At 39.7% G+C, this 22,128-nt stretch overlaps 1 protein-coding gene across 1 annotated transcript in view; it reads right to left on the reverse strand.

The window, feature by feature from the left end:
* The window catches only part of PRMT8 (protein arginine methyltransferase 8), a gene marked incomplete at both ends in the record, with an annotated part of 55,883 nt that overhangs the window by 7,536 nt on the left and 26,219 nt on the right, over positions 1-22,128 (reverse strand). The window contains 6 exons of the mRNA XM_084226798.1: positions 1,334-1,449; positions 4,537-4,624; positions 5,006-5,148; positions 8,876-8,939; positions 13,844-13,999; positions 17,193-17,378. Of these exons, the coding sequence (XP_084082924.1) occupies positions 1,334-1,449; positions 4,537-4,624; positions 5,006-5,148; positions 8,876-8,939; positions 13,844-13,999; positions 17,193-17,378 (753 nt within the window). The remainder of the gene's footprint in view (positions 1-1,333; positions 1,450-4,536; positions 4,625-5,005; positions 5,149-8,875; positions 8,940-13,843; positions 14,000-17,192; positions 17,379-22,128) is intronic.

The following is a 22,128-nucleotide window of genomic DNA, read 5'->3' on the forward strand; positions in this document are numbered from 1 at the left end:
CCTCTACGTGGTACAGCACCATTCAGTTTATGGGCGAAAGATGTCAAAACTAAATATAAAACCTGAGTAGGAACACTTTGAAAATTGTTGTCTGTCATCTTAAACCAAATTACTTTCAAAGACCTTCTAAATAAAGCATTGGATTTGCACTTCAGTTAAGGGCGTGCAGCTTTTTGTTCCAGAGCAGCCAACCCATTTTGCTCCCTGATCTCTTTGGACATATTTCATAGAGTCTAAATAGCTGCTTCTTTTGTGTGTGCTGCAATTCTAAATCACTCTGGTTGAGGCTGTTTTCAGGCACAGCCATCTTGTGCTCCCCTCAGTGCAGATGGACTGTGCATGCATCCGTACCCATGCAGAGTTTCTGCTTCTGTTCCTTTCTGCTGCTTTCAGTAAAGGTTTTGCAGACTGGAGGCACAGCTTTCCCTTTTGCATATGGGAATAGTTAACGTTGTGTTTTTCACTGGCAAAAAGTGAAAGGGAAAAGATAGAACTGATTCTTTGGGATAAATGAGCTCTTGGATTCATGGACCTGGTGCTACCACTACTACTGATGCAGACAGCCTTGTTCAGGACAGTGGTCCCACATGAGGATTCCTTCAGGTGATGGGAATTTTAGAGCTTTCAAGTGTTCCTGCAGGGAGTTCCTCCATTGTTGACATGATTTTGTGAACAGGGTTTAGTGACCTCTCTGTCTCATGTAGAGCAGGGTACCAGTTAAACTCTAGGTGCAGATGTTGGAGCTGAGAGAGAATTCTATATAAGGCTAAGAATTAGGAAGTTAGAGAAATAAATTGAGTTCCAATTCTGATCACATGTTCTGCAGTTAATTATTTCATCGTCAGTTCAGAACTGATGCTTCAGACTTTCTTATTGCAAACAGAATCATTTACCCCTTCTCCTCAGCAGCACTCAGTCAGTAATTTCCAACATCTATTTACTAAAAGGCAGGGCAATTCAAATTCATATCTAAACATACCGTGTCTCTCTTCATCCAGTATTTGCACATGTAAAATTTGTAAGACTCTTGAGTTACAGCCTGCAGATGTAACCAGATGAGTGGAGACACAAGCAGCATCTTGCTTTTGGGAATTCCATAAGAAATCAAGGTATCAGTGTTCATGCTCAGGTCACGTGACAATATTGAGCATGTGAAACATGCAAGAACTGGCTAATCTAAAACTGCACAATTTTCCTTCATAGTGTGGCAGCATTCTGCAATGATGGCTTCTGCAGCTGCTTCAAAGCAAGAAAAACATAAGCAGCAGGTCCCAAAAGAACCCTGCAGTTAGGTGCAAACAGTCACAGTGAGGTATATTCAGAATTACCAAACCTTTATTAAGCAGGCGTTGGTCACCACTTGCTTTGGATCTACTATGTCCACCAAGGGCTCCTTCATGGCAACATCCCTAATACAGGTCATGTCAAAGCCGTACACATTCTCCCACCCTGTCAGTGCAAATGGATTTGTCAAGGTTAGCAGCAATAACAGAAAGTATTTTTTGCTTCTCAAAGCATTTTTCCTTTGAAAGAATTTCTACCATCCCCTAATTTTCAGATGTCTCCTTCAGCTCTTTGCTCTCTGCCCCAGCTGTCAATGTCATCATTGCCATTTTACAGATACTGCAGTTGTGGCAAAACAAGCCCTCAATGTACATCTTTGAACAAGTGACCCTTATTTTTGGTGTCTCCAAAACTGTTTTATGTGATTTGTCAATGATTTTTGTTGCTTAGACACTTGTGGTTGTTGCCCAAGATCTTCTGACGTCAGGCTGAGTGTTGGGGTTTCTTTTTTTTCCCCTCATAGATTGCCACTCAATTGGCAGTTTACATGCTCTTTTGATTATTTAAGTAGTTTTAGTTTCAGCAAGTAAATTACTGGCAGGAGTAGAATTGCAGGTGTGTTTCAATAGTTGGGACTCCAAGTTTAAATCTGCACGTACATCATGACAGAAAAGCAAAAGGTTCACTTTGAAAAGATTTAAAAGCCATGCCAATCCTCTGTATTTGAATTGTTCTTCTGATTGTTCCAACAGAGGCTTCTTATCATGTTGAGCATTTTTTGCACAAAATGAAAACATTGAAAAATGGAGAAGTACACTGGCTTTGCTTTTAAGTTTGCTTAACAAAGTGAAAACGAGAACCTTCAAACAAGAGAAATCTTAGTCTTTTGAAGCATGGAAGTCAAGGTCCATTCAGTGCTTCATCTCAAAATCTAAACTCGATACCGTGAGTGTTTTTATAAGTGGCTTGAACAAAAACCAAAGTAAACAGATAAACACATTTGTGAGCATGTTTGAAATGTCTCATTTTTTTCAAAGCATAGCATTTGAGCTACTGGGTTTCCAGAGGAGTATGACAGAAAATGTCATGTCATATAAAAATCTGCATATTCCTAAATTGGAAAAAACAAGGACATGAATGATTCTTTGATATCTCTTTATTATCTCTTTATTGGGTTGTGAGTTTCTCAACACTTCAGGGGAGCTGAAACTTTTGTTTCAGGCCTCATGAGCGTGTGAGAACTTCAGATTACATTTTAAAAAGTCATATATTTTTATTTGATTACTCAGAAAATAATAACTAGAAAGCCCAGAAGAAACAACTTATTAATTTTTTATTTATTATTGGGGCCTCCATAATTTACTGCACCTCAGCCCACATGGGATACCTTTGAAATATGTGGCCCAATCTGTCTTAGGGAGAGAGCTGTCACAGGAGGTAAAAAATAAAATTATATGTTTTACATTTTGCAGTAAATCAGAGTAATTGACTATAGCAGTACTCTGTGGAATTAATCTTCAGTTAGAAAAATCAGAAGTTAGATTTTTTTAGAAACCTCATATTGCATTATTTCTTTATCAATATAATGGTTCTTGAAGGCTCTTTAAAATGCTCAGAACTGCATCTCATATGAAGGCAAGACTTTATCCTCCTTAAGAGAGAAAAAGATGAAAAATTGAAATGTAAGGAGACACCATCAAGGATTTATAACTGGAAAGGGGAGACAAGATGGTGGTGCAGATAGTGGGACAGAAATAACTGAAGACACAGAGGTATATAAGGCAAGGGGGGAAGGGAAATCAGAGGTGAAATCAGAAAATAAAGTGTCTAAAAGGAAAACAACATTTTAGAAGAGGAAAAAGTGACTTTGTACATTTTTTCACATGGCTCAAAATGAAACCATTTGAAAACAGATGTATTGTCTGTGAGAAAAAACAAAAAAAACCCCAAAACTTAAGGTCTAGAAAGGAAGGAGTTCAAAAGCAAAATGAAAGATTTTAGGCCAAAATGGCTCTGATTCCTTTACAGAATGGATGCCTCATACATCCATTTGAATCTGTACATTTTGTAAGGAGTTTAACTGTCAAGGTCATCACATAGCTGAGGAGAAAAATCTAGGCTGTGCTTGAGGAGGAGATATAATCCTTCCTGGCACCTACAGAGACTTCTTGTCACCGCCCCACTGCACTGGGCTCGCTTTTGACCCAAAATAGCAATTTTGACCAACTGGCAGTTCTGTGTATTAGCACTGAATTTGATTACACAAACACCAAGCCTTCTTTTCTGGGAGGAGGTGAGAGTCAAGGAATGAGGAGTTAGGCGTTTTTATTTAAAGGTTGTCTGAACCGACTAATTTAACCCAAATTTTCACATGTATCTTTGGTAAATAAATCTGCTTAAGAATTTTGTGGTTCTTTTTTTTTTTCCATAATGGCAAATACCTTTAAGTGAAACTGCCCAGCTTTGAAAAATGAATAAAATCAAAAAATGTTGAAAGGAAAAGAAGAATGAAATAATGTAAAGCTTGTTCATTTGATCACAGCAGGAGCCTGGACTAGGTCACTTGTAGATCTCGCTAACAACACCAGTTATTCAATGATACTTCAAGGAAACCCTCCCAACATTTTAAAAGGAAAGGAAATGTCAATTTTATGCACCTATGAAGTATTAAAAAACCCCAAATTAGAACCCTTTTTTAACATATAAGTGAAATTTAAATTTCTATTCCTTATTTTTAATTTAAAAATTCTCACATAAAATGTTTTTTAATAAGTTATACATGTTGTGAGTTTTTTTCTTTTTTACAAGCCATCATGGAATTTTTTTTCTAAGTTTATTTCTTCACATGTACAATTAATTCACGTCTTACTGTTTTTATGTTTTTGTTATGTTAAAAACAAAAATAAGGACCTGAATGGCAGAAGAATATTACTGGGTTTTGTGGCTTTTATGATGGATTATATATTTATCAAAACAACAACAAAAGTAAATCTCCTTTAATCCACATTTTAAATATAGCTAGAGGTATTAATATAACTCTGGGCAAAGTCTTCATCAGTTTATACATGCATCTCTCCTTAGTGCTCTTTAAATTACTGCAAATTTCCTGAATTTATCAGCAGACCAACATTTTCTCAGAGTTCACACTCATAGCGGAATTCTGGTCTGCAAAGAGATCACAGTAGGCTACTGGAAATGAAAGATTTTAGGGAAATAACCACAGAAAAGTGTTACTGGCAGGTGCTTACTCACAGTGAATTTTGAAGTCCTTGTACTGTCTGTCTTCAATTGCTACCACGTACAAAGCAGCTCGGTCTGGAAACATTAGCCCTCCAGGTTTCTGTTGATGAATTGTGGGGAAATGGATCTCGTAATCTATTCACCTGACAAAGACATCACATTTTGAACTGCACATACAAAAACCAGACAAGCACCCCTTGCATGCCTTTATTGTTTTCCTCGAGATTTGCACACCGGCTTCAGCCTCGCAGCCTGCGGCAATGTCATTAGACAGTGTCTAGGCAAACTTGGCCGGCCCGCACTTAATCAAAAGCAAAGCTCTTTCACTGAGGTTCCCTTTGTCATCTCCTCGTTAAAGCCCAGGAAATGGCGCTTGGAGATGACTGTGTCTCGTTATGGTGACAGTAGGGAAGGGAAAGCTTGTCGTCAGGAAATGAATGGTGGCTGCTCCAGCAGGGAGCGCGACATGCAGAGCACCTACCAGCCACTTGTCTCGTGCGAAGATGACCGTGTTTAACATTGACTCATAGAACAGACAGTAACCCATCCACTCGCTGATGATGATGTCTACTTGATCCACAGGTAATTCAACTTCTTCCACTTTACCTTTAAATATTGTGATTACTGAAAAGAGAACCCAAAGAAATACGTTTCACATAATAAAACACCTGACTAAGATCCTTACTGGTGAATGTCAGGCTGACCTTTTCAATATGATTCTCTTCTTGAATGCCTGTCCATAAGGCATGACTCCACGTGACTCAATGCACTTCACACTTTTTAAAAACTATTCAGAGTACGTACAATAAGTAGCATTTTTAGTAGCAGTACGAAAGGAAAAAATACCAACCCAAAAGCCAAAGGCCAAACAAAAATCCCCACTATGTCTAAAAACAACAGAAAAACAGGCCTTACCTGGTTGCCTGTGTGATCTCATTTTAAAATGCCCTTTAGAATTTGGCAGATTTCTGGATCATTGACCAAGTATAGCAAAGAATCCACTTAGAAGCCTTTAAACATCCCTGCAGGTTTACACATTAATGTTTGAATGTTGGGCCATATTTAGTTCAGTTGTAACAAATAATTTTGTTTTAGGAGCGCTACACAAGTCACCAATCATTCCTGCTTAAAAAAAAAATCCTATTTACAAATGTATTTTCTGCTTGTGCTAGATAATTTTCAGTGTGTGTTTCTCTCATATTTCTATTGTTTGTTGCAGTGGATAAAGTCTCATGGCTCTGGATCCTTCCTTGAAAAGGTAACAGATGCACTTCAAATTTAGGAATTAGGAATATTCTAGTTTCCATTACTAATTGATAAGATTACTCCACTACTCTTAATTTATGGCAATTTTTAATGATAGCAGTTTTTATTGATGAAATGGTCAGCATTCAGTTTCAGAAAAATGAAGGTAATTTAATTTAATTTAATTTAATTTAATTTAATTTAATTTAATGTAATTTTGCTAGAAGTAGGTTAGTTGGCTGGGTGTGGAATGTGGGTTGAGTGATTTTCAGAACTCAGCCCAGGGAAAAGGAGGTTTTGTCTTTCCCAAATAGATGCAGTACTAGTATTACTCTAACCTGATGTGGCCACTTTATTTGCATAGCAAATTTTTAATCCAGACTGGGCCCCTATGAAATTGGGAACACTGACTCAGACTGGTACCACAAAGTATCAGCTCTATAAGGAACCTGACTGGAAAAGAGCAGAGTTCTCTCTCTTCTCTCTTCTCTCTTCTCTCTTCTCTCTTCTCTCTTCTCTCTTCTCTCTTCTCTCTTCTCTCTTCTCTCTTCTCTCTTCTCTCTTCTCTCTTCTCTCTTCTCTCTTCTCTCTTCTCTCTTCTCTCTTCTCTCTTCTCTCTCTCTCTCTTCTCTCTTCTCTCTTCTCTCTTCTCTCTCTTCTCTTCTCTTCTCTTCTTCTCTCTTCTCTTCTCTTCTCTTCTCTTCTCTTCTCTTCTCTTCTCTTCTCTTCTCGCCATTATTTAAACTCATTTCTTTCACAGTTAGTAATTCAACAGTTCATCTCTTATACTGAAGGTTCTATGTTTATAAGCTCCAGCCATGAGTTCTCTTTAGTTCTTTTTTCTCCCAAGAACTTCCACTGCCCCAATTCTTTTGGAGTGAATTTTAGCACTGCTGACAGCTGCCAGAGTGACACACCTGACACTGAAGCCCCCTGCTTACACCTAGAACAGTCACAGTGTAAGCAGCAGCAGCAGCAGCAGCAGCACTGGTTCCTCCCACCTCCCTTCACTTCACAAGGCATCATGTGGGGACAGATGGTGCTGTGCCCAGATGGATTGCATGTATCTGTTCTGGAAGCAGTGGGTTTTCCCTTGGTTCAGCCCCTTTTGCTGACTCTGCATTGCTCAAAACATTTGTGGGGGATGGGGAAAGGAAAATTTCCATGAGCAGTAAGATCCTTTGGCTCAGTACCTGGCTGCATTAAAATAGAAGTGAATGTGGGTCAGTGTGAGTGTGAAAGTGTAAATGTTGGTTCAGGTGTGTGTGACGGTGATTGCAGGGGTCCCAGGATGAGGGAAGAGATGAGAAAGTTGACTCCATGTTTCAGAAGGCTGATTTATTATTTTATGATATATATTATATTAAAAACTATACTAAAAGAATAGAAGAAAGATTTCATCAGAAGGCTTAGCTAAGAATAGAAAAGAAATGAATAACAAAGGCTTGTGTCTGACCCAGTCTGGGCAGCTGGACTGTGAATGGCCATTAATTAGAAACAACCACAGGAGACCAGTCACAGACCCACCTGTTGCATTCCACAGCAGCAAACAATCATTGTTTACATTTTGTTCTGAGGCCTCTCAGCTTCTCAGGAGGAAAAATCCTAAGGAAAGGATTTTGCATCAAATATCATGGCTACAGATGTGCAGTTTGCAGACCGAACTGCAGTCAGGCAGACTGCTGAACCTCGCCTGCCAAATCTCCTCCCAAAGGGAGGGGGCTCTGCTCCTGCCTCCACAGTTTCCCAGGGACTTTCTCCTTGTAGAAACAGGAGGAAAAAGCAGAGATAAAAACCTTCTGCACCTTCTGGAGAACACTGGAACCTTCTAATTTATTCTGACAATGGTTCCTTTGCACACAACCCCTGCTGCTGGAAATCCAAACACAGATTGATTTGCGGCGTGCTATTTGTGTCTCTGGCCCATGAAAGCCATTCTGGGAACACACAGCCTCTGCATCCAAGGCTCAGGACAGCCACAGAGGTCACACCTCACTGCTTTAGTGCCTTATCCCTGCTGTGGGAAGAGCATTTTCTGCTCCTTTGCTTCCTTACTGAACCAAGAGTTGCACAGGCTGGCTGGCCCCTTGTACCCCACATCACTGCTGGTTCACACCACAACACCTGAGTGCCAAGAAATATTCCTCCCAGAGAGCTCGGGGTCAGTCACAAACTGCCAGTGACAGCAAGAAAAATCAGAGCAGCTCTGAAGCAGCACAGAAACCCATTCCTGTGCAAGTGCAGGCAGAGCATCAGCACAGACACAGCTGAAAGTGGGGGCACTGGGTACAGCCCAGCCATGACCTGCTCTGCAGCAAAGGCAAGCTCTTCACAAAAAGCACTTTTAAACAGGAGCTGTCTCACGGCCTCAGTTAAAAAAAGACTGACTTTTTAGGTTGTTACAAAGATATCTCGAGTGCTGTGATTTGGAGGAGGACTGAAGGCATGAAATAGAACTTGTTGGGGATTATTTTCTGCTAAGGGGTTTTCAGTAGCTTGGGGTTACTTCTAGGTTTTTTGTTGGATTTTTGTTGTTTTTTTTTTTTTAATTTAGATTTTCCACTTGGAAATTTCATCAGCTTTCTTTTCAATCAAAAAAGAAGTTTTATATGATATTTTTATCTTAGGATTCAAACATTTTCATTTGTGTGAGTGTGTGTTTTGATAAGGTTTTGAAAAAAGTATTTTCTTAAAGTGGGGAGTGAGAAAACGTAGTGAAAAGCTTTTGCTTCAAACCTTATTTCAATTTGAATGTCAGTATGTGTGTTTGCATTTCTATTCTGTCTAAGACAGAAGGTGGAATTCTAATGGCAGAATTAATTTGATAAGTTCAGTTCTAATATAGGGTCTTCCTTCTGCTTTGCTAAACCAAACCTCCCATTGATCATTTCTATTTCCTTTTTTTTGTCTCTGATAAATACAGAATTGACAGTAATTCCTGTGAGGAATTGTTGTATTGCCTAGAAAGAGGTGTTTAGTTTTGTATTTACATAAGTAAATTCTGCAAAACTACCATTTACATGTAAAACACACAACGTAAATTAATCAGAAATAGCAAAACAGTTATCTTCTCTTTTTCCTGAAAAAAAAATTATATATGTCTTACTGTTGTCCAAGTGGTTGGCCTTGATAATTTTTTCTGAGTAGTCAGATATACTTGAGCATTCAATCTAGGAAAAAAAAAGAAAAAAAGAAAAGCAAGATAAAGAGCAATTTATCTGTTAGAGAGCTCAGCTGTGAGAATGAAAACTATCAACTGAAGGCAGCAAAGACTCTACAAAGCATGTACCAATTGATAAAGAGTAAATCAAACCTGTGGGGACGATCAAAATTAATGATATTTTAATATTTTAATTGCAGTCTGTGTCTGAGTTAAAGTGGCTCCTGTGGAAAACATTGCTTTTAAAATTATTGAAATGCGAAAAAAAGAGGTTTTACCTGCAAAATGTACATTATTAATTATATTTAATTTATTCCTGATACTTTAGAATATTGCCTCCTCCCCCACAAAAATCTGCTGAATTGAATGAATTAGGATGATGCTACATTTCCATATATATTTTTTAAAAAATACATTCAAACTTGGTGAATAATATTAAAATTCAAATATGCCAATACTGGTCTATGCCAAGAAGCAAGTGTTTTCTATGTGAAAAATCTATATTCTTTAGAAAAGTTGCTATTCCAAAAGAATGCAGTCATTTAACATATAAGAAAGGACTGAAATTTTCTATTTAGAAGAACATCCAGATCTGCATGGCTTTTTCTCTGACCAGTTCTGTACTTTTTCTAGGAAAATAATTACAGAGTGCTTCCAAGTTTTAGATTTGCCCTTAAACTTGGTAAAATCTGCGTACTAGCATAAAAGCATGTTTGCAATGACCTCTAATATCTTTCAGAGAAAAACTACATTCCATGAATTTCTCTGGGTTCTGTGCCCCTTGAAAGTCATGAAGGCCAAAGTTGCTTGCAGTCACTGAATCAGTTCCTAATTTACCTCTTCCAAATTTGGCATTAAACGGACGATGCTACTTTGCATAATCCTTGTCTCCCTAATTCCCCTGTGGGAATGTCAAATAGAACTATATTATCTCTAATGAAGTGGTTTATATAGCCAGTGAATCCCATTTAATCTCTAAAAGCTAAATTGTGCTTGACCTCTGAGACAGCACTCACAGATGGCAGGACAGCGGCTGCAAGGACACACAAATCCTTTATTCTTTTTATGTTGTGCATGAAACAGACTTAATAGCAGCCTTAATATCAGTCCCAGTCCCCATGGGAGCACATTGATTCTGCCTAGCTTGCCTGTGGATGCAAACTATTCCTAAAATGCCTGGCTCAATGGCTTGAGGATAAATCAAAACTGGCTTGTGGAAAGGAACACCTGGGTACCAGTCCAGAGAGTTCGAGGAAGAAATCCTTTGTGGTGAGGGACATCCTTCTGCTCCATCCAGGTCCTTCCCTCACTGTACACTGTATGGGCTGTATGCCCTGTCTATAGTTACTGCCATTATACTCATTTTCCCTCTCTTTATTCACATTTGTCTGGTATTTTCAATTCCATTGCCCACTTTGGATGGTTTTTAAATAAAGCAGGCATAGGTAGGTGTTTGGAGGTTGCTTTCCAAACTTTCCAAAGAACAAGGTGCAAAGAAATAAAAAGTTCTCTATCATGAATGACAACAAATTTCCAAAAATCAGTTTCAGATGCAAAGAAGCAAAGGAATAAAATCCCCCATCATTTAAATGCTTCATGAAGGAATGAATATTTCAGAAAAAAACTTGCTTTAGGGTGGCTAAAGCTATTCATCTGCATTTTGAATTGGACTCTATACTGTGGTTGAATTTTATTTTAAAAAGCAACCAATTTCAGAAAAAAGAAAACTGAATTCTGCAGGTGAAGAAATAAAGGAAAAATTGGTGTTGTCAGATTTTTTTCTCAGTTTTCTTTCCAGTCAGTGATCTGCTCAAATCTGTCCTATTTAGCAAAGCGTTTGGATTTTATGAAAAGCACATGTTCCAATAAAGTCTGTACCTGAGTTTATAATCACAGAATCACAGGACGGTTTGGGCTTGAAGAGATCTTCAAAGGATTGCCTGATTCAAGGGAAAGATCCTGTTCTTGGCCATGTTGAAAATCACAAGGTTCACGCAGGCCCGCTCCTCGAGCCTGACAAGATTCCTCTGTGTGGGCTATTTTCCCTCAAGTATAGCAGCTGCACAAAGCAGTTTTGTGTCATCTGCAAACTTGCTGAGAGTGAACTCAGTCCCACCATCTATTGTCCTTAATGAAGATCTTAAATAGCAGTGGTGCCAGCATGGACCCTTGAATTGCTCCAGCTGTATCTGGTTCTGTGTGTGTATATTCACCTCTGCTTTCATTTTACTTCTCAGTCTTCAATCCACTGCTGCAAATGTCTCCTCTTTTACTGTGGTCTCTTCCTGAAACAGTCACAAGATCCTCAGATTTCCCCTGGGCTGTGTCCTCATCTCCACCTTTTTATACAAAGCAGCTGACATCTGACATCAGCCTTCATTTTCTGCGTCTGTTTAACTCCTTCTTCCCTGCACTGTCTTGTTTGTCTGAAAACAGCATGGAATTCAGAGTTCTACTGCAGTGACCCTCCTGAATTTTGGATGACTGAATGCAGCCGATGAACCAAGGCTTCAAGGGATATTTTGAGTATTTTTGTGTCCCGCACTGACCCCTCCCAAGCACCAAGAGCTATGTGCCAACTCTATCCTTACATTTCTTACAGCAGCTCCCTTGCTAGATGAGCATCACTGTGTGGCACATTGGTACCCTCCCACAAGGGTTAGGGCTCAGAGCAGGTGAAGAAAGAAGAAAAGATGAGGGGGCTGGTTCTGTTCAGATCCCCACCCCCACTCCAATAGCAATCTAAAAGTATCCCAAAAGGGCTTGCAAAGAAAGTAAAGTCAAACTCTTTTCTGAAATGCACAGAGACAAGACAAAAGTCAGTAATCATGAGCTGTGGCAAGGGAAATTCCTGCTGATTGTAGGCCTGGAATAGGTGCTGAGAGAGTCTCTGTACTTGGAGATTTTCCAAATTGGACTGCACATGTCCTTGGCCAACTTGACACAGCTTTAAGTTAATGATTCTATGATTTACATCTCTTGAAGACTCAGAGATAATTCTAGCTGTTGGCTTAGGTAGGGGCAAGTTCCAACAGCGAGTAAGAAGGCATAAGAAGAACCAGACAGAGTAGTGGATGAATTTGAACCCCAAGAGGGAAAGTGTGAGTAAGAGGAGAGTGATTTCTGTAGTCAAAATACCAACACTCTGCATTTGTCAACAGTTCCCACATCATGCTATTTGAAAAATCACATTTAACTGTAGAGAAGAAACTGGAACATCGCAGCTCTATGTAATAACTCATGGCAAATGTTTGCTTTTTAAATGGAACACTCACAGTTTCCAATGGCAAATACGACCATAAATTCTCAATTTGACTATAAGATTGCCACTGCTAGGTCTGAAATGGCTGCTTGTCCAACACAAATGCACTCTGCAGCTTGCTGTGTACAGGGTTCACAGTGAGACAGCTCATCTGACAAGAAGGTTGAAATTCTTTGGCTGTAGCAGAAGTTTCACACCTAAGGGAGTTCCTCTGAGAGATAAGCTCCATGGATAGCACACCCACAGCGATGAACAGTCCATTGGTGAGCTGGCACTGGTGTGCCATCAGCTTTATAAAGTCCTGAGGTAAAGACTGAACTCCAAAGAAGTCCAAAGGGGGAAAAAAAACAAAACCCAAACACAAAAAACCCTCACAATAACAACAAACATGGAAAACTATTTATTTTTCGTTTACTTGGTGAATTTTCTGCCAGTGAGCTGGCTCACTGTAGAATCAGATAAGCACCAGTGCCAGCACAAGGGAGGGAGGAAGACCATATGGCCAGGGATCTGAGAGATGGGAAGGTGGGAGCACACCACCATCATTTTGTATATGCTTATACTTCTAGAGCACTGCAACATCTTCCCATGAGACCTGCATTTCTGCATCACAGAAAGTTGTAGGTTTATCCTCCCTGAGGCTTTGAGGTAATAAATCATATTAATAAGTAATACTTGGTTTACAAGAAAGTACCTTCCAGCTTTCTATCTTGGGCTCAAACTCCAAAACTTTCTCCAGCACCTTTTGATTTTAGCTATCTATAATTTCCCACTCTAGTCTGATACTCAAATGAGATACTCAGAAGTTACACTGGATTTTGAAAATGTAAGCCTGAGAATTGAAATGGCATTTCATGTATCATTACCAGTAATAAAGACACACAGTTTGGGTACTTAGTGACATCAGCGTCCTCAAATGCACAGATGTACCCAATTAAGTTTTAGTAAACAATTTTGTTGAAGTAGACTGAGAAATAGGATCTGTTTCCCCTTTTCTATGTTGCATTATGTCTTCAGGGCAAACAGAAGTCCAAAGCAAAAAGAAACTGCATTTGTCATTTTAGAGTCAGTAAAAATAAGTTTGAATATACTTAGTAAGCAAATCTATGCTCTCTGTAATGACTTCTCTGCAGAGAACAGCACATTCATGCTCCTAAAGTTCAATGTATTTAAGGTAATAATTTCCTTCTGCCTCTGAAAAGTGTTATTGTTGGCACAGAAAACATGCACATGCTTTCTTGCACAATTTGCTGAGTTGTAATATGCAGGGAAAAGTGTATTAAGGAAATGTGTTTCCAAGACTACAAAGTTGCAGACCCTGAAAATTTAAAATGCAAGATAGTTCCCTTAACCCCTCTGAGTAGGAGTGAGTTTCTTTAACATTTTTTTTCAGCCAAGAAGAAATGTGAATATATACCAGAACACCAAAGGTTCCACATATGAAAAGATATTTACATCCCCATTGGAAAAGGTGCAGTAGTGCAAGTCATAGAATACAACAGAACCGCACTGAAGTCACTATAAACCGAGCCACAGATGAGCTTGGAGAGTAGAATTTCAAACCAAGACAAGCAGGAAAAGGTAAATCACAAAGCCAAATTGTCAGGCAAAACGCACAAACACTGAGAGAATGCGAGAGAAAGTCTTCTTACCCCATATACCTTCTTGGCTCCTGCCTTTGCAGCAAACATGGAGAGGATTCCCGTGCCACTTCCAACATCGAGGACAATCTTATCTTTAAAAACATGTTTATTGTGATACATTGAGTTTCTATAGGTTAATGTGCGCACTTCATCTTTTAACATTTCCTGTGATGAAAATAAAAGGGTTGTGTCACTATTTGAAATGCTTATATGCCTTCCACACTGCTGCTGAATGCATTCCCTTGCTGTCATTGAAGCATTATTAACACACAACACGAAGGGTTTCTCAAGTACTTTGGGGTGCACACATCAAAGCAGCTGTAAAACGCCAGCTACTTAGAGCTGAATTATTAAGAAGCAGCATGATGTCCCTTGTATGATTTTATTCTGCTATTACTTCACTGTTACAATCAACAAGCAGAATGTAATCTAACCACAGCACTGCTCTGGGAATAGACAGAAGCCATACAGAAATCCAAACATTCCTTTCCTCCTAAATCATGCACAAGCCAGAGCCTCAGTGGAGGGACCTTCTGAGGTTCCTCTTTGAACAGAAAAGAAATGGTTCCAGAAGACATTATACAACAGCAGGCTTGACAGCCTTGCCCATGTGAGGCAGAAGCCCGTAGCAGAGCTTAGAAATTCAGTATTGTAAGGTCCTCCCTCACTGCTCTTTCCACTCATTTATTTGATAAATTTCCAGAAGATATTAATGTATCACCTAGACTACTATCTCACTAGTTTGAGATATGATCGTTAGGGCCTGATTTTTGATGCACTGATAGCAGCAGTACATTCATTTAATTCCATCAATATCTTGCTTTCTCTTGTACATCCATCAGTCAAACTACGTCAATAAAAAGCACCCAGCTCAAGACCCAGGTGCCATTTTTAAGAGAAGTGCAGACCATTCAACACAGACTTTAGTTTTCTGAAAATGCTCCTGTTATGCCTAGAAGGCTGAAGGTTTGCTTATTCTATTGCCTAATTTCATAGTTTGAACAAGTAGACAAACGATTTTTCCAGTTTCAGGATGAGAAGGATCTGTTCACTGCCCAGTGGTGGGAGGCAATCATGAACTGCATTGCTACACATATCAGCTGCTTGCTTACCTGTCTTGGCAGGACACTGTGTGTGCTCAGTAACTGCAGATGAACAAAAGGTAGCTTTTATCATAAAGCATGGCTTGGTGTCAGGCAGAGAGCAGTCCATCACCACTGGAAAGGTGTGAGTACACCCTCATGGAAACTGTTTCTACACATATTAAGAACAAGAAGGTGACTGGGAATGTTCACCATGGATTTGGAGATGACTGAGCACTTGGTATATTTCTGTGGTGAAGTAATGGGCTTTGTGGATGAGGGAAGAGGAATGAGGAAGAGAATGGTATTTATCTTGATTTTTTGCAAAATTTTCAACATTTTTCCCATGACATCCTCATTGAAAAATGGATGAACTATGGACTGCATAAATGGTCAGTGCAGTGGGCTGAGAACTGACTGAACTGCTGCTCCAAAAATGTTGTAGTGAGCAGCACAAAGTCCATCTGGAGGCCAGTCACTAGTAGTATCTCCCCAGGTGTCGATACTGATGCCTTTTAGCCTGTTTTTTCAGGTGGATTCCATCTCTTCCTAGCAGACCTCAATCCTCAAAAAGAGTCTCATAGATACAAAACCCAAAAACTTGTAATTGACACCAGCTGCACAAGCATTTGTGGACCCGTGGTAACATTTCTCCTCGAGTCCTTGTTTGTGCTGTTGAAATTGAGGCAGAAATCCACCTGGCACACCTTGCTGTTGGATCATCATCCTGAGAGCTCCCAGTGACACTTGATATGCTCCAGGTCTCACTGGTGCTCATGTAGAACAGCAGCAGGCTCTAAGGGCTGGTCTAAGACATGGACAAAAGCCAGCAGCCTCTCCACAATGTCCCAGTTCCAAATGCTTTGGCAGAAGGTCTTGTCAGCAGATGGGGGCCTCTGTACCCAGCAGGTGAGAAGAGCCTTTGCAGCTATCACTTGTCACCTGCTCCCAGTGACACTGCCTGGCTTAGAGCCAGCTGGTTCTGGAGGTTTGTTGGACAGAACTTCCTGCCCCTCGACTACAATGAAGACACTGACCCTATTCTGTACCCAGAGGTCTGCAGGTGGATCAAGAGCCTCCCTCCTGTTCCCAGAAGGCACAAGTTTCCAGCCTTCACCATCAGAGGAGTCCCCACTTCCAAACCTGGTAAGTACAGACTCTGGCTGCCTCTCCTTTCACTACAGTTGGGGTTTTAGGCTCTTGTACCTTCATGGTCTCAGACAAGATAGCCTCTTCCTCATGCCCCTGGTGCTTCAAAGTCCGCCAGCCTCCTCTAGCACCTCCTTTACTGGTTGACATAGATCCTTTACTAGTCCACACCTTCTGTAGGCAAGGAGGAAACGTCCCAGCCTCAGCAAGAAGCTCTCTGCACTCCCTGAGACCTATGTGGCTGCATCCTTCCATCAGGAGCTCCATTTGATTTAAGGTCCCTGATGTGTCTCCAAAATTTCTCCTAGGTCTCCTTCCCATTCAATTGTTTCTCTATAGTCTTCCGTTCTTGGACTGAATTTCTGAATGCTACAATGGCAAGATGTTATTGGCAGATAGAAATCTTTTATGTTTACACCCCACAACCAATTACTAGAGTAATGGAAATAGATCTTCTCATGCTGTTTGTGAGGAATGCACCAAGTCATTTCACATCTGCTTTTTTGCATCCTGCTCCTAAAGATCTCATCCTCTTGTGTCACAAAAATATCAGCAGGGCAAAGTATCAGTGACTTCTTTAGAACTCATCTACAGTGAGCATTTTGATAGTAAATTGTCCGTCAAGTATTTAAAATTCTTTCCAGGACTGTGTTTAATGGAGGCAATTGGGCTTAATGTTCCTATCACTGCACCTTGTGCATTCAAGTTGTGCACGATAGGAGTCAAGGAACTGTTTGGTTTCTCATGTCAGCTGAGTGGCTGTTCTGCTGATGTCTGCGCTCGAACACCCAGGAGACCAAAATCCCCACCTTAGCAGTGAGGGAGTGCCCATGGTTGTGGCTGGGCTGGTTTGCAGCCCTCATAAATGCACTGCATTGATGCATTTGTGAAATTCACCTCTGCAATAAGAATGTAAGTGGGACAGAGGTTTTGAGTGCAAGTCTCTAGAGAAGTGGGCGATATCTTTGACACTTAACCAGGCTATACAATTGTCTGAGAAAGGCAGAGGAATATAATCATGAGCAAGTGGGATACAGATAAATAAGTAAAATATAAAAGAAATAATAATAATAATAATAATTATATCGTTAGTTATTTACCAATTGCTGAAAAAAACCACAGGTTACCTCATGAATTCCAAAGTGAGCATAGGAATCAAAGTAATAATCCCTAGATGTCATCTCTTCTGGATTGATGAGCTTTGCCATCTTGCCTCGGCCAGGGCAGCTGGGTTGCAGTGGAACATGGATGACAGACTGAACTGGCTTTGGAACAACAGCAGGCTGAGGAGGCTGGGATGGAATGGTGCAAACCTAGGAGAACATGGCATATTGTTAAGAGGCATCATTAAAAGAAAATATTTCTCTCTATGTCTAGCATAGTGATATTACTGTTAGTGCTATTATTGTAACTATCTAGTAGACAACTACCTAGTAGATAACTATCTAGTCTTTGTCCAGTCCAAAGACACCTGGTGTATCATAAGTGAAATTTAGGCTGCCTTCTTTCTTGGATCTTTAACTTATTTGATGTCCTGTAAAATTTCCTTAATGGATTTTTCCTTAATGTTTCTCTGCAGATACCTGAATTAGTGCAGAGTAATGGTAAATTATGGTTGTTGGCTGAATTGGGTTACTGCAAACATTGACACAAAGCAGTAAAGTGCTACTTTTTCTCCATTAGTGTCCTAGTCTGTCAAACTGCCACAGCTTTGTGAGAGGCAGGTTGCAATAAACACATAGTTCCCCTGCAAAGAAGAGCCCATGAAAAAAGGATTCCAGACACAGTGTTGCCAACAAGGACAGGATTCACAACCGATTCTTAATTATCAGGTAAGGTGCCTGTTTATATTGATGAGCTGGATCTGAGAAGACTCAAAATATCTCAAAGTCCCTGATGCTATCTGAAAGTCTCTCAGCATGTCCAGGGGGCACTATAGGGAGCTGTTTGGCATGTGTGGTCTCTTAATGCAGTTTCCTGTTGTTGGCAGATGCAGGAGTTATGTGTTTCCAACACACCATGGTCCCCAGCACCCAGTTTTTTATTGAGCACTGCATCTCCAACACCAGCATTCTGATAGCCACAGAATTCTCACACCCCCTTGGTTCACATTTAATACCTGTAGCACATAGGACAGAAGACAGGATGTTTTTTCAAATATGAGGTAAAACAGACCCTGGTCTGGCCCATGAGTGTATCTACATTTTGATTCCTTAATATGAAGCAAAATGCTGAAAACTGAGAAAGACTGAGCAATATCCTACAGCTTCACCTATGCACTAAGTCACCTGCAAATTATGGGTCAACAACTTCATATGGTAAGGTCAATCCTACTTAAAATATATCATATCCTTTTGTACTTCTGGGGTTTTTTTTATGACTCAGTAGGTTCCCAGTGGAGACCAGAGTTGCCTGAGCCTCTTCTCACTACTTTCATGAAGTTCATGCTGTCTTCTATAGCTTGGTACTGTGAGGCGTCAATCCCCTGTACCGTCTCTGAATAGCATCAATTAGCCTAGTTTGCTTCAATTAAAACAAAAAAAAAAAAGAGGAAGAAGAAAAAGGCCCCCACATTTTGTAGATTTCTATGTGTCATCTTTTGATGGCTTCTTTGGTCCATCTGTTAAAAAAGTAAATGCCATTGGTTTATGTTCCTGTAACATTTTTTATCCCCAAAGATACAGAAGTGCTTTATTTATAAGCCTTTTCTATTTCTTACATTTTTTACTTTATCACCTCACCTTCTTCACCTCATCTAGTTCACTTACCACACAGAATACACTTGCTCCCAATTGGTGTTTGTATTTCTGTCTGGTCTAGTTTCAAAAATGTCCATCTGCAGTCAAGTAATTTCTCTTAAGACATTGCTTCATTGCCTGTTCATTGCAAGCAGTAACACTGATAACTTAGTCTGTCAGACTGTTGCTCTTAGTATTCAACTCTTTAAAATATAATCCTGCTACTTTTAATTGCATACTTGAGGTTATATCTCAACTTTTTTCTCCATTGGCATGTACCCTATGTAATTCTTACCTTTCTCAGCAGTCCTTTCTGTATTTGTCTGCTGGATTACAGACTTAAACTGTAAGTGTTGGAAATTCTGTTTTATTAGAATATGAAATCTGTAAGGTCCTACACTTTCCTCCTAAATCTTGCCCTCTGCATCATTTTACAAGCAAAATACATAAGTTTATATAAATTGCAAAATAAAATAGTCACTGAATTCTGTTCCTGTCCTAGGTAAGAATGTCTCCAGACACCTGACAGTGCATCACAGGCAATTGCTCAAAAGATATGTAGTGGAGAGAAGTTGTAGCAGTTTTGTAAAGAAAACCAGGGGGCTTCTAGTATTTCTGTTGCTGTCAAACTACAAATTTAGATGTGGTTTGCTGTACAATAGAGAGCACTTGCTACAGGAAAAGAGGCTGGTCTTGAAGGCAAATCTCCTGTCTGGATCTCAGGCGGTATCAATTCTGCTCCTGGCTGCATGGAAGGGTCTAGACTGGATTATGAGAACAAGGTTACTCTGACTAGAGACACTGAATTAAAGTAAACTTAACAACTTAAGCTAGGAAAGTTGTCTGAATGAATTTCTTTTCTGCAAAAGAATTAATATCACTGTTTCCTAGTCAGCAACTGAATTCTGCTGTGGCCAAGGGGTGGAAGATAACATTTTTTTAAGCTACCAAGGCAGTATTGCACCTTTGACTCACAGTACTTTTCAGATTTATCCAAACTAGCTGAAGATTCACTGCTCTCAACTGAGCATCTACATCTCTGCCAGGAAGAACATATCCCACCCAGCAGAAGAAACAGAAGCCTAATAGTTCTGCTTCTCAGCTGCCTTAGTTTGTAGCCAAGCAGCCTGTGGAAAAACATGTTGATGGTGGTTGTTTGACAACATTTGGCTCTGAATGCCAATAGGTCCATCCTATGCTGTGGGTACCACAGCCTCATGCAGCAGGGGCAGTAGAAAACTGCACAGGGGTGGTGATCTTCTCAGCCAGCAGCACTCAGTCACAGGGACCTTAAACCAGCTGCTTCATTTCTGTTTTAGGCATACTAACACAACACTAACTTCCTGATTCAAATGGTGTAAATTTTGCAGCATCTGTGATACCCCCTGCTGAAATTTCTGTGTGTAGCGCTGTAATTCTGGAATTCCAAAACAACATCACAATTTGAACAAAGGTTTTGTGAGTGAGGCTCAGAAAATCCCTCTTTCAATAAGTTGCTATAGCCTCTATGAAAAATTTAACATGAGGGCGACTTATGCCCTATGACAACAAATATCTGGGGAAAGCATCAACACAGTGGACAACTGTGGAATAAAGAATTGCAATGAAAGCTATTATTTGTATCAGAAACAATAAAGTCTTTCAGTGTACAGCCCTGAGATTGTAAACTAGACACAACTATGCTTTTAGGGATATGGTATAATTGCTTAAGGAGAAAACATGCTTTTAAGACAACAGCTATCAAGGATAGACAACTTCCTACATTCTTTCCAGAACTGAAAAGAACCCTTGATGTGATTTGCAAGCTTAGCATATATATATAGCCTACATGAGGAACAACTCATCTTTTGAATAACACCTGAAAAGGCAAAGCATCTGGGCTGGGGGCAAACCTCACATCAGTGTAAAGAATCTAAAAAACTCTCTCTGCAGAAGCCATGTATGGATTCTGGCCAGCTGCACACAATTCCAGAACACTGGCTTGCAGCGAAGTCTGAAAGAATGGAAGCAGCTGCTTCAGAATTCATTCTTCACTGTGCTGAACATGCAGCCCTCTATTTGACCATCTCCCTTGTGGTACTGGAAGTGGAGGTGGGGCATCCGAAGGATCTGAGAAGTTCTATCACCACTTTGTGACTGAATTCCTACCTTTGTGAACCATTTCAGCATTTAAATAAAATCAAATTAGGGAAATGCTTTCCTACTTTTAAAAAGCAAATGAAATTTATTTCCTCTTTCTTTGTGGCCAGGGTTGGTGCACTGCAGGTGATCAACTGTTCTAGCACAGGACTGGTTTCTGTAAAAGCTTTGAATTCTCCCAAAAGACAAGGTTTGTAAATCTCCTTCTTTCTCAAAATCCCACAACTCAGTATCCTGATGTAGGCTTCTGAAACATATACAGGCACCTCAGTGACACCTCTGTGTGACTTTGAGACATATAGAGCTGCCCATGAGCATCAATGGGTACTGGTGAAGTTCTTTGAAAACTGGACCTAATCCAAACAAGGACCAACAAGGCTGTCTGGGTGTACAACTCCCAAAACACAAAAGAGAACTGGATATTCAAAAATCATGAGCTATTTTTGAAAATTTGAGCCTTTTAGATATATCCATCTGTCTACAGAGAGACAAGATGGTGAAATATGCACAATTCATTTTCTAGGAGGTTTGTGACAAAAGTTGTGGTGTGTAGAGTAAAAATAAACTTGAATTTCAATTCTTTCTTGATATTACTATGGAGACATCAGGCTGGAGGTTAAAATTCCAATCCTTGCAAAACTGTTGTTCAAGCTGCAGTATTTTATTCTTGACAAATTCTTAGTTATTTATGGCATTTTTATGACATTGAAGTGGTTAACTTCTGCTTGGAAGTGCTGAACTTTTCCTTCAGAAACTAATTAAAAATGGAATTGCAGTTTTAACTTATTCAATTTCCGCATCATCTTCCTTTTAAACAAGAGGTTTTATCATATCTAAATGTCGATTTTACTTAGTTTTTGAGCCAGATAGCTTTCTATGTCAGTACTACCAGAATAGAATGTGCCTAACACCATTTTAATTAGTCTGGATTTAATAATCAAGACTTCTGGAGTGCAAGAGATTATCAACTGGTATGCAATCACCATAGCTATTTCAACAATACAGCTTCTTCCTGCTGCAGATATGAAAGCACAGCCAAATATAAGAGGTATTTGCTATCCTTCTGCCAAAATTTAGGCTTCAACAAAAACTTCTTGGCAGTCATCATGCAAGTTAAAACCTCCTTTATCTTGTATTGTTTTGAAGTCTTTGTCCAATGCTTATCTTAAGTGATCTTTGAATAGGG

Source organism: Fringilla coelebs (genome assembly GCF_963513975.1).
Source record: "Fringilla coelebs genome assembly, chromosome: 2".
Taxonomy (NCBI): domain Eukaryota; kingdom Metazoa; phylum Chordata; class Aves; order Passeriformes; family Fringillidae; genus Fringilla; species Fringilla coelebs.